Source organism: Linepithema humile, chromosome 3, assembly GCF_040581485.1.
Source record: "Linepithema humile isolate Giens D197 chromosome 3, Lhum_UNIL_v1.0, whole genome shotgun sequence".
Classification (NCBI taxonomy): domain Eukaryota; kingdom Metazoa; phylum Arthropoda; class Insecta; order Hymenoptera; family Formicidae; genus Linepithema; species Linepithema humile.
In genome coordinates, this window is record NC_090130.1 from 23,525,261 (window position 1) to 23,538,137 (window position 12,877).

Consider the following 12,877-nt stretch of genomic DNA (forward strand, 5'->3'; position numbering starts at 1 on the left):
CTCCATTACGATTTCCCCTTCACCTTGCACTATGCATTCCCCCTTGTACATCTTGTCCTGCCAATTTATTCTTGTTCTCCTTTTTCTCGCAGGATCGTTCGTTTCCTCAACTCCTCCATTATGCACGCATATACGCGCTGGTGCGCGCCAATATTGAATATGCGTTAGTAGTGAAGATACGCGTATGCGCGGCCGAATATTGGTTCTCTTGTACTGCAGGTATCGCTGTCACGGGGAAGCGAACGGTTTGTTTTTTTTTTTTTTTTTCGTTACGCGGAATATTATTACAAATGCAAATATATTTTGCGTTCAATATTTCATACACAATAGCCAAATTTACATTTGGACACATTTTGGATTTTTATACATACAGCACACGCGGCAAAATTGTCGATAAAATATTAAAAATGACTCTCGTGCGCAAGGTTCCGTTTTCTTAAATAAAGCGTAATTTTTCGCAAGACAAATGACAGGCTATGCCTTATGCACTATCTTCGATAACCTTCGTCGGCTGTGGCTATCACATTGGACAAACACAGTATCTCAATGTATACAACGTCGCCGGGTATAGAGGTAACGTATGGCTGAAATTGACAATTCGAGTCCGGCGCACCGTCCCCAGAGTTCTGTCTCCGACGTGGCGCCTGGTGGATTATTTCTAACGAAGGCGACGTTGCTGCTGCCGCTGCTGTTTCATGGCGTGTAATTTCGGGGATTACGCCGGCGTACCGAATTTTCGGAAGCGAGCGAAATGTAATTGCCTCTGCGGCGAAAGCGTCACGTTACGATGCATGCGCACGTCGAAGTATGTCAGTTGTTGCAGTAATTTGATTTATAAAAATGTCAGAATGTGTATCGCGCGCGCGCACATCATTGTGTCCTGTTTTGCGAGAAGCGCGAGAAGAACGTAATTCCGTCACATTTCAACGTACAATCTTAATATTAATTTAGCATATCTCGTCGCAATTATTCGACGGTGATTTTTCCACATTTTATTAAATAATCGCTGTCATCTCTTCAGACACGCGCTATTACCTCTTGACCATCCCTTGTCAATCATCCCGATATTTACACGCCGTTATATAAGTGCAGCACTCTGAACATTTCTGAACATATATTCGATCGCAGGTATATTCGAGAATGTAATATTCGGACATTAGCCCAGGAGAGAACGATCCTGGATACGCATGTCGTTCAGCTGTCGCATTAAAGTGACATGCGTACATTCTTACAACGCTTTCCTTTTAGTGCTGTCGTAGGAATGTGGAAGAAGGTCCCGTCGTTTCATACATCAAGTGCCGATTCCAGGAAAGATTTCATCGCCCAATTAACGCTTTGGAATCGTGATAGAAATTTTACGGCATGTTTTTTGCAACATTTTTCAATGTAGAAGTTTGAAGTAAGCCGGCTTGAAAGGAAAAATGGTCGATTCGTGTTGTAGATATTTATTTAAATTTAATAAAATAATTTATATGCATTGAAGATATTCCGATGCATATAAATCTAATATTTAAATATAATATTTTAAATAATTAATAGTAAAAATATAAAGTAATTAAAGTAATAAAAAAATAATAAAGCTAACATAAAATTAGAAATTAATTAAATATTATATTAAATATTCAATTCAATGTTTACAGAAATTTATCAGAATCGATTTAATTGAACAAATATACAATATAAATCTTGGCTTTTTTATTAATAAATAACTTCAAAAATCAATTTAATTATTTACGAGTAAAACAATGCGCACGTTTTCATCATGCGAGCACAAGCGAAAATGTTGCAAACAAAGCATTATTATTATTGTGCAATATTACAAGATTAGGAATTTCTTACTTTTATCTAGGAAAACGTATCTTTTATAGGATAATAAAACGTGCTGCATTCTTTTTCAAGAAAGCAGTATGAATCTCTATAACGCGATGCTTCCGGTTACTTCAGCGAAAGCATTGCGGTGCTCACAATGCGAAACATCACTAGCCGTATATTAAAGTGCAAAAGACATATACGTCCTTTGGACTAAAGTTGGAAACGTGATGCGCGTTGCAGTGCGCGTATATGGCCGCGTAAGACGAGAAAAAAAACTTTTGCACTTGATGTGCATCATAAAATTCAATATTGTATGTCACAACGCGGGGTGAGTTTAAGCAAACGGCGTGTGAAGTATTAAAACACCGGAGGCCGTGTGGTCGTGGATAAGAATAATGGAATATATTACACTATTCCGTTGTACTTTTTTGAAGAGGTCGTCTCTATTTCTCACATCAGCAGTTGTCTTTGACATGAATAGCCGCACAAAATCTTTACGCAAGAATTAAATTTGCTACAAAAAGAAAAGTATAATTTTACAGTATGCAAGACACAGAGATTTTCAATTCCATCTACTTTAGATTTTTTTCATTTTGTATTCTTGAAACTTACGAAAAACGGTAGCATATAATCAAGGTACAGCACTCGTGGAACTTCTCTCTGCATTCGGAATTTGCGTACGCCGGATACAATCTGATTTTATTCGCCGACAAACGCGAGCTTGCGCGACGACGGGACTTTATTGAAGTGTTATGCGGAGTCACAAAATGCTCTACGAATTCTGATAGCGACGAATTACGCAACGCGTGCGCCCGTCGGGGTTGCAAGAATTTTTCGATCTTCCAAATGCGCCGACCTATTGAAATGCAGTAACACGAAAATGGAATTCCACGAGGAAAAATCCGATCGATTCGATCGCGCATTTTCCAATTATAGGTATTTGTCATTTTAACGTCCAACGCATTCGCGTACCAATTACACAGCAAATTCCGCATGTCCTTTCGTATATTTACATCTTGTCGCACTTGTTGTCTTTTCCCGTTCTCCGTCGTTGTTGTAACAAGCACAAGTGATAGACATCGGAGACTAGCGGCGAAAGGTACACAAACCTCCGTTTGTTTCCGCGTCACCGTGTGTATATCAGGGACTTGTTAAATAATTTACCATAAATTGGTTCTCGTACCGCCGGCGCGCCTATCCGCCCTACTTTCCGCGTGTTCCCGCACCTTTCTATATCGCTTCATCCACTTCCGTCTAATTCTCTCCCACCGCGTCTGGCTCCCGAGTTTACTCACTCTGCTCTCTCTCTCTCTCTCTCTCTCTCTCTCTCTCTCTCTCTCTCTCTCTCTCTCACTCCCTGTGCGTGCGCTTGTGTACATCCGTCTTCGTGTCCCTCTTTCTCTCTCCCGGTTTACCCTCCTTGTCATACCGGCGCGTGTTTGTTCAGTCGGCGGTTTCGGAGACGGCGTGACGCCGCTTTCCTGGATGCGGCGGTAAAGAAGCCGGCACCACGTTTGTACACCGCTGGTGTTTACACGCGAAGCTCCGGACGAGTTACCGACGTTACGAAGTTAAACAGGCCGGCGATAATAATCGTTACGGGACAAGCGAAATTTATGGTTTCTTAATGACTTTGAAACATCGCACGTGAACACCCGCTATCCGCGCAAATTCGTCGCCCTGATGAAGTTGTAAATGGAAAAATATGTGTGCCGTGTATACAAGAGAAATTACTTAGCTCTCTTTAGGGACATCCTCGACTGTCCATCAGATAAACGAGATCACGACTTGCCTTTTATAATTCAGGAGTTATACTTGAGATAACGTTTCATTTTGACAGCTCGAACGTCAAACTATTTACGACGTGAATATTCGTAATAATTTTATCGTATATTTCTAGAATATGAAAATATTCCCTTATTATTATTTAATTTATACTATGACGTAAAATTTTTTAATATTATTACCGAGCTGTTAAAATGAAATGTTGAATTTATTACAGAATGCAGAGAGGTGAAGTTTATAATTTATAAAAGCCTAAAAAAACTCGTTATAATTTATTCTGTTAAAAAAGTTATTTAATTGCAAAAGTGAAAGAGATGTCAAAAACTGATGGATTAATTCTTGAAAATTTGTTTGTTCGGAATCCTCAGAATCATAAATGAGTGAAATTTTCGGATTTTTCTCTTCGTAATAAAGTTTGCGTTGCACGCTTACGCTATTGTTTAGACACAAAGATCGAATAAAGCTAACGATGAGCTGAAGGAAATAAAACGTGGTAACCGACGATTCGCTATTGATAAATGGCATATTCATTCAACGTCCTATTTTCGATCTTTTCCTCTTTTCGCGGCGGCTGAGAAAGTACGTAAAGAGCATTTTGTCAAAGTTTTCCCAGTGCATTCTTTACCTTGGCAGGAAAGTTGCACTTTGTGTTTGCGCGATAGTGCGGTGCTCGTGCGCGAAAGTACCGACCATTTGTTCCTTATGGATTCGGAAGAATACGCAATGGCGATTGTTAGTTTGAAGATTAATGGCTTTAACTCGGTAATTCTTGACTCCTTTATCGAATTCCAAGATGTACGTTCTATTTCTATCGGCAGCCAATATCGTCCGAAATGCCGGAAATTCAATTCGACTATTCTCCATTCTCCCATATCCGGCGTGAATATATGAAAATATGCGAAGTACAATTTCCACGACTCGCGCCAGTTCGTCCTTGAATCGCTTATCCACTTACTTTCTTTTTATCGTTTCCCGGTGTGCCAGCTTCCACCTTTTACGTTTGCGGAGCAGTCAGTTTGCCCACGACGCCTGAGTCTACAGAAAAGAAGTCGCTTTCACGTTTGCATCTACGATGTTTACAGGCGATGCGCTTTGTTCAAATTACAAGACTCACATTCTCAAGTTAATCGCGGCATAAATTGGATTCGCGCATTACAATAAAAAACAAGGAAAGAAAAAATAGTTGGTCAAAACATAAAACATTATAAGATAAACGCAAAAAAGAGAAATCAACGTGGATTGTCATTTCGAGGAAAATAAAGGGCCGCTATCTCAACACTGTCGCATCTCGGTTCATTCCGGTTTTGTCGAATCGATGATTTTTTTATTAGAGCAATTGGACAATAATGGGCGCGCGTCGCAATATCGACGATTGCGCGAAATTCGTTGCCGGGTTGTCAGGATGACGTCAATAATTTCGATTCATTCGCCAATCAGCACGCTACTTCGCGTCCGCTTTTCTCGCGCGCATCGTACAACGCGCGCTTAAATCCGTATGTGCTACATTCGCGTGTGTACACGGCGCGCGAGTAATACGATGTATTACCGATCTACGACGGTGCTCATGTTTGCTTTGAATAATTACTCCGGGATCGTCGTGTCGACGGATACGTATGTGTTCGCCGCGTTGCCGGAGAAACGGATATCCGCCACGCTCTCAAGTAAACGCGATATACACGCGGGGCGCGACATAACACAACGGAGAGCGCACGGACGGAGAGACGCGCGCGTATACGGCGTGGCGCATACGGAATACATAAGCGTCCGGTGCCGGAGTCCGTCGATGGCTCATTGTCTAAGTCATCAATTTGCGAGGTTCATGAGAGGATTTAACGGGGTAATAGGACGCGCCGGTGCTATTAACATTTTAATTGCGGCACTAACGATCCACCTTCCGCCCTTCGTGATGTTTAATCGGCACGTTCGCGACTGTTCATGTCCGCAAAGCCGGCCGTTAACGTCGCGCGAGATACGATTTCCAAATATTGAACCTGCTTTACTTTACGCCGCGGTAATTTTTTGCAAATCCGCTCGGCGCACAATTACGTACGCCGAGGGAAAATTACAATATCTCAGGCGTGATTCGCGTTACGACGTGGAATGTAGCCTCGTTTATTTTCTGTAAACGTCCACGTGACATAATTTTTATGCCTGTGATAACGCTATCGTCTCGTGCGAATTTCACCCGGCATATAATTTAGCGATGCGCGCGCGCGCTCATGTCATCGTGTGAATATTCAGAGTCACGTATTAGTGGAGCGCAAAGGTGCGAAAGCGGAGCCGCGTGCTCGTTGCCGTTGTTAACGAGTTGCTTCGTGCGTACGGCCATTCATCACCTGGCATTAATTACATCGTATCATTAACACTGCCATCGTCCGTGATGAATCTCAGAGCTTGCGCTATCCAGCGCGCAAAATTAGGATGCGCGAGGAGATTCGGGTCACCGTTATGCGAGAATAATCGATTGCATTCTATCAATACTGAAATTCTACACCCATTTTATTTTGAGAAATAACTGCAAGAATAGTGTGGCAGAATATCTGTTTTCAGTAAAAATTGCACGGTATCAAAAATTAATCGCGAACTGGAACACGAATGCGTGAATAATGATCAAGTCGCGACTAAAATATTTATCGGATGAAATATCCAAGCTTTCCTCTCTCCGTTTTCTTTTTCTTCCGATATCTCGTCGGAGCAGATTTAATTCTTTCAATAAACTTCAAATTATGCAAACCCACATCTCGACTAAACCCAAAGCTGCGTTTTTCTCCTCTCGCCGCGGCGCTGACTCTCGCAGTGAAAAAAACCGATACACGTCGGCCGTGTTCGCGCTCAATTAATCTTCGGCAGCGGATCGAATGCTTCGGTCGGCGATGCTCGGTTTCAAAGGTAATTCTCCCGGCACTCGTTATGTCTAAGGTCAAAGTGGGATGGATAACGAGACCACCGCGGTCAACCGGGCGGGTGTTAGATGCCAGGACGATTGATGAGACGGCTATGAAAGCCAATAAAATCGCGCCCACGGTCGGCGGCGCCGACCGCGCCGGTATAAATCGACAAGTAGACCGATTAATTGGGTTCACCCGGTTGTGTATCCCATCGGCGAGCGCGCACCGCGCCGTGCCGTGAATTTTTGTTTCTACGCACGCGGCTCGTGCAAACGTTGTGCCTCCGGTATGTTGGTCCTGGATTGGTTGAAACCGAGGCCGTTCGACCAATTTGCAGTAACTCGATCGGAGCTGACGGCGACTGGCTAAAACTCCAAATTTGCGGTCTCGTCGAGAAAATGTACGGCAACGGGCCGGTGTTGTTACCGGATGCGGAACTAGTTAGCATAGCCGCAGAAACGCAACAAGAACCCGGCTCGTGTGAAAATGCCGGTGCATTACACGCGTGAATTGTCGCGTCGATGTTCTGTAATGTGCTAGGATCGTATAAGCATCCTGAGAGGATTATACTACAGTGTCCTCTCAAACGCGCGTGGCAAACTCATTTGACTAATGCGGAAGAGCAGTTTGTCGAGTGAAATTAGTTATTCGTGAAAAGAATTTAATTAAATTACCATGTAAATTGAAAGAGAAAATTCGTGGAAAACTTATAAGCAAACTATATATAAAAGCGAATCTTAAATAAGGATAACTTATATTCTTTCCTTGTGCTTTTCAGTGCCTATATTAGATGTTAGCGCAGTGGCCGGTTTCAAAGCTCAGATACCTTGCGACATCGATCCGCCGACTCAGGACGAGACGGTCATCATGGTATTTTGGTACAAAGACGAAAAGGATGGCGAGCCGATATACAGCGTAGACGCTCGAGGAAGGCAAATGGCTAAGGCGAAGCTTTGGTCGGATCCGTATGTGTTTGGTGAAAGGGCGGTTATGAGGATGAACGTAAAGCCCGCCGAGCTGGAGATAGATCCTTTGGAGTCGACAGACGGTGGGATATACAGATGCAGAGTGGATTTTAAGAACAGTCCAACGAAGAATCAGAAAATGAAACTGATAGTCATAGGTAAGCCTCAGCTGCACATCTATGTTTATGTTTGTTAATCGTGAAAGATTTTCTGCCGAATTCGAACGAATTTTTAAAATCATTTGATATCGCATTCGATTTCACTAAGTAAATTAATGGGTTCTACAGGAAATTGAAGAGAAAAGTAAAACACTATTGCAAAAACATTTTCGACGTTTAAACATGTAAAAACTAAAAATTGAATAAAATTTATAAAACGTAAATTAATACCTTTGTGCAGATAACAAGTTTGAAATGTAAAATTAATTTATTAAGAATAATGTAAAGCAAGGCGAAAAATTAAAGACGAAGTAATTTAAAACTAATTTTAGAATATTTATTTAGATTGCCGCATTGTTTGTTTTTTTAATTTTGAACCCGACATTTACAAACTGGCAAGGCAATTAATAATTAAAAAACCAATAATAGTTAGTAATTGAAAAATTTGACATTGCCCGGAATTCCAAAAGTCTCCTTGTGATGAATTATTCATTATTACTTCAATTATTTGTTTTTATGACGGAATGTCACGTTTTATGATACGAAATCGTAGCTTAGCGAGTGACGTTGGCGAACGAATTGTGCTTTATGAGATTTTAATCAGGCGGTGCATATGGTTGGCTACTTCCATTCATTCGTGATTTATTCGTTTTGTATTATATCCGCCGGATACGCAAGAGCGGTGCGTAACCGCGGAAAACGGTAGTAAATCGGAGAGATAGTTTGATTCGCCGGCCTCAAGCTTCCGCGCGGCGGGTATTGGATAGAGTCATGTGGTAGAAATACAGCTATGAGACGAAATGAAGTTACGAAGTTAGGAGATGCGGTTGGATCGGTTCCAACGAACTGCAAGAACAAACAGCACCGAGTCATCGTAACTCTATGCGTTTACTCGTAAGATCGATGCAGTTTCAGTTAGTAATACCTAATACGATTTTGAATTAATTAACAGAATGTCATAGCACTGACTCAACAGGTGTTAATTTCACTTGCGGTCATCGGTGTGTTTGAAAAAAAATAAAAAATTGACCGTTATGTCTGAATTCTCATTTCGCGAGGCCGTTATTCGCTGCAAGCGCGATTACGCGACACGAAAATTTGCAATTAAAAGCGTTGTTTAGATGTAGATAATTTTAATGCAAATTTTATTTCTGCTTATGTAAGAGCCGTGTAACGCTTATAATTATCGTATTGCGGTGAGGCTATAAATTTTCAAACAAAATTAATTTTGTTGTGACACGATAAAGAAATAAATCGTGCATACAATGCGATATAACGAAGGCATCGCGCGCGACAATATCACGGAACGATTGAAACTGTATTTGCCGGCAGTGCCGCCGAAAAAACCGGTGATATATACCGGCGCCAACAGGAGCCTGGCCAAAATACTGCAACCGTTTAACGAGGGGAGCAAGATGTCCCTATTGTGCGAGGTGATTGGAGGGTCGCCTCCGCCAAAGGTCATGTGGTATTTCGAGGGCAAAATCCTAGACGACACGTATACGCAGGAGCACGACGATATAACGATAAATCGGCTGGATATCTCTGAGGTCACCAGGGACTTCCTGAGGGCGAGGCTAATTTGCAAGGCGAACAATACTCAGCTTATGACACCCCTGACCTCTGAGATCATCTTGGACGTGAACCGTGAGTGTATTCGAATTACTTGACATTTATATCAATTGCAAGTAATAGTCAAAGATAATCACGAATTATGATAGTGCTTTTTATAAAAATTTTTTTTGTTTAATCTCTTTTTTTATACTATATTGAATTTGATTAGGAAAAAAACTCGTTGGAAAAAGATTGTGTGAACGTTTTTGTTGTTTTCTATTTGCAATTAATTTACTTTTCGCATTTATGTTTATCTAAATTCTGTTGTTAAAATTAATAAATATCGATAAAGTGTAATTTTTGGATTGAGTTCAAATATATTGTAATATATTTTTTTTACAAAATCGTAACGAATCTCCATGCCACACTATCGAATGATTCCTCATCACAGTGAAGCCTCTGGGAGTCAACATTACGAGTAAGCGATCGCATTTATCGGCGTTAAGAACTTACGAGATCGAGTGTATCAGCTCGGGTTCCAGGCCAGAGGCGGTGATCACTTGGTGGAAAGGAACTCATCAAGTCAAGCACATGGCTAGAAATGTGAGTATCTCCTACGCAAATGGACGACTATCGTTTTCAATTCGTACGGGGCGCCCGTCCGTGTCGCGATGACGTAGATTCTGAGTTCTTCGTAGTTCGCAGACAGTTCGAACGTCACGAGAAGCGTGCTGAGCTACGTGCCGACCATCGAGGACGATGGGAAATTTCTAACATGCAGAGCGGAAAATCCCGTGGTGCCTAACAGTGCCTTGGAGGACAGATGGCACTTGCAGGTGTACTGTAAGTCATTTTCTCCGCTCATCTCACGCGTCATTACTTTGAATTGCAATTTTCAAGATTTCTATTACAGTCCGGAAGTAAATTCAATTTACGTCTTAAATTTTTTTATTTTCCGCACTAATTAACGGTGATTTTATATTTGCGGTCGCGTGCGAAATTGTAAGAATTGAGAGGATATTTCTCGCTACCCACGCTTTCAGACGCACCGGTGGTGAGCATTAAGCTGGGTTCCAATTTGAAGGCGAACGATATAAACGAGGGCGACGACGTTTACTTTGAGTGCGACGTACACGCGAATCCAGAGTCCTACAAGCGACTTTGGTTTAAAGACGGTAAGGAGTTGCATCAGAATGCGACCGCGGGGATTATTCTACCCGGCGAGCACTCATTAGTATTGCAGAGTGTAACGAAAGCCTCTGCCGGGGAATATTCCTGCATGGCAGTCAACACTGAAGGAAGATCCACCAGCAGACCCGTGACTCTTGAAGTAATGTGTGAGTACATCCCGTTTATATTCCAATCGATATCCGAGTGATTCGAATCCAGTAGAAGTGCTTTTAATTCATCGTTTGGATTCTCCTAATATAACAACGCCATTATTCTAATTTTATTAATATATTCGCCTTCCTATCGCAACATGGCCGATATTACCGGCACCGGTAAACCGCGTTTACATAGAAGCGTCAATTATCGGCGTCCGCTGTGAGGAACGGGAATCGAAAACCGACGGCGGTTTAACGCCGCCCTTATTTTTCTCCCGAAAAGGCATCCGCAAGATTACCGCAGCGTGCGCCGCGCTGTAAATTGAATTCTAGCCCAGCCGGCGCCCTCGTATTTTCAGACGCACCGATCTGCAAGGACGGCTCTTCCACCCAAGTGGTTGGCGCCCTGAAGCACGAAACGATCTCGCTGGTCTGCGGCGTGCAGTCAAAACCGCCGCCCACAACTTTCTACTGGAGCTTCAACAACTCTGGCGAGCTGATGAGCGTGCCGGCCACCAGATTCGCGCAGGTCAAGCCGCTCAGCCTGATCACGAGCCACTGGCACGGCTCCAGACTGAATTATACGCCGGAGAACGACATGGACTACGGCACCGTCGCCTGCTGGGCGAGAAATCGGATAGGGAAGCAGAGGACGCCCTGTCTCTTTCAGATTATCGTCGCCGGGAAGCCTTACCCCTTGCAAAACTGTACGGCCTTACAGTCAACTGGACCCTATGCGTATCGAATGGGTAAGTGGAGGGTCCTGAAACCCTCTCAGCGATCTAACTGCGCCATTACGCCCTCAGCTATCATCGTAGACGACGCCTTATGGCCGATACCCTTATTGTGCTTCACAGCTTGTTTTCTTGTTTCCCCTCGAGAGACGCGATCGCCGTGAAAATAGTTGGTGAAATTGGAGGATCGGTGTGTCGATTAATCAAATAATTTTCTTTTTGCAATAATTTAAACACTGACGCGATATTTTGCAGCGAAATTAGTAATAGAATTTTTGAAATAATATTTTGTGTATATTCTCGCAGCAGCAATTATCTTGTTTGTATCCGGAGTTTAATTAAACTGCGATTAATATCGAGTTTTTAATAAAGCGCGAATTTCGAGCGAAATTTATTTTAAAAATCACCCTTCAAATACCGCCTTCAGATTCACGATCGAAACATTACGGCGAATTGAGCCGAATGGCTAGTTAGCTAGTTTGTAGCTAGTTAGAATTGTAATTCTCGATCGGCATAACTAATTACAGTCCCTCGGTATATACACCGTATAGTTAGTTTGACGCAAGTCTAGCCGAGACTATTATCCAATTAATTCGGACTGACCTCTCCCCTGCCCCCTCTCGCCGTCGCCCCTAATCGAGTGTACTTTGCCACAACGACGCTCGCGTCGGGAAGCAATTAGGTCCACGGCGAGTCCGTGTGTTTTTCTTCCTTCGAGCGGGAGCTTAACCGTCGCGAAATGTGTGCGTTCGTGTGAAACAGGTCACGAAGACTTTAAAGCGACGGACGCGAGGGACGCGGACTGGCTGATCGTCAGGTGCTCCGAGGGATTCGACGGTGGTTTGCCCTTGACTAATTACGAGCTGGAGGTCTACAGTGAGGAGAACGTTTATCATGTCAATACCATCTACCTGAATCACACCGACCGATCCGGCTTATCCGGTCCAGTTTTCGAAGTTCCCGGCTTGGAGCCCGGACGGAATTACAGGCTGCATCTTTACGCGGTTAACGCCAAGGGTCGCAGCGATCCCGTCGTCTTGGAACCGGTCACGCTCAAAGGAGTGGCGATGTACACCACTGGTGAGTTTTGTATACTGGTTTGCATCGGGTTCGAGATTCCGACGATATTACTGCTCCCGGAGTGCGTCCGGAGTCGCAATTTCCGCGATGCGGCGCGCTCCGCCAGGCGAGCGTGTACCTACGCCAATTACTTAGGTGCAGTCGGGCCGGTTAAGTGATTGTTCATCGCGCGGTGAGCGAATAAACTTTTATCGACAAATTTTACGGCGTGCCGGCGAAGAAACCGGAGATTATGAAACATCTTGGAGTTTATTCTAGAAATATCTTCGCTATCTCGCACGGCTGTAATTTCCGGTTATCGTTATTGGTCTTAATATATGTAGATTGTATTACGTCGATAGTGTTTGCCCGGCATGATTAAACCTAGTACCTTCATTACGCAATCTTAACGTTAGAGGCAAAATAATAAGGTGGGTTAATAAGCGCTAACGACCACCGTGGAAAGAACTTCGAAGCGTTCGACTGGGCTCTTAATTGGACCGAATTACGCGACGGGGTTAAGTATACACGCCGGCGCGTCGTAAGCGCTTCTGTTTATTTTCGACGCAGTTACGCGCGCATTTAGATCTTCGGCAT

General features: G+C 43.1%; 1 protein-coding gene and 2 long non-coding RNA genes across 3 annotated transcripts in view; 1 reads left to right on the forward strand and 2 right to left on the reverse strand.

Annotated features, from left to right (window-relative positions):
* Nucleotides 1-12,877, reverse strand: part of LOC136998753 (uncharacterized) — a 75,836-nt gene that overhangs the window by 15,252 nt on the left and 47,707 nt on the right. The window lies entirely within an intron of this gene.
* The window catches only part of LOC105668770 (neural cell adhesion molecule 2-like), a 29,739-nt gene that overhangs the window by 13,074 nt on the left and 3,788 nt on the right, over nucleotides 1-12,877 (forward strand). Inside the window, exons 2-8 of the mRNA XM_012361309.2 lie at nucleotides 7,264-7,608; nucleotides 8,941-9,255; nucleotides 9,614-9,765; nucleotides 9,861-10,005; nucleotides 10,206-10,499; nucleotides 10,847-11,236; nucleotides 11,984-12,301. Coding sequence (XP_012216732.1) covers nucleotides 7,264-7,608; nucleotides 8,941-9,255; nucleotides 9,614-9,765; nucleotides 9,861-10,005; nucleotides 10,206-10,499; nucleotides 10,847-11,236; nucleotides 11,984-12,301 — 1,959 coding nt within the window. The remainder of the gene's footprint in view (nucleotides 1-7,263; nucleotides 7,609-8,940; nucleotides 9,256-9,613; nucleotides 9,766-9,860; nucleotides 10,006-10,205; nucleotides 10,500-10,846; nucleotides 11,237-11,983; nucleotides 12,302-12,877) is intronic.
* Nucleotides 247-3,943, reverse strand: LOC136998754 (uncharacterized). The gene is made up of 2 exons (XR_010889290.1): nucleotides 2,425-3,943; nucleotides 247-2,326 (listed from the first exon to the last, which is right to left on the reverse strand). It is a non-coding gene; the product is annotated as an uncharacterized lncRNA (long non-coding RNA).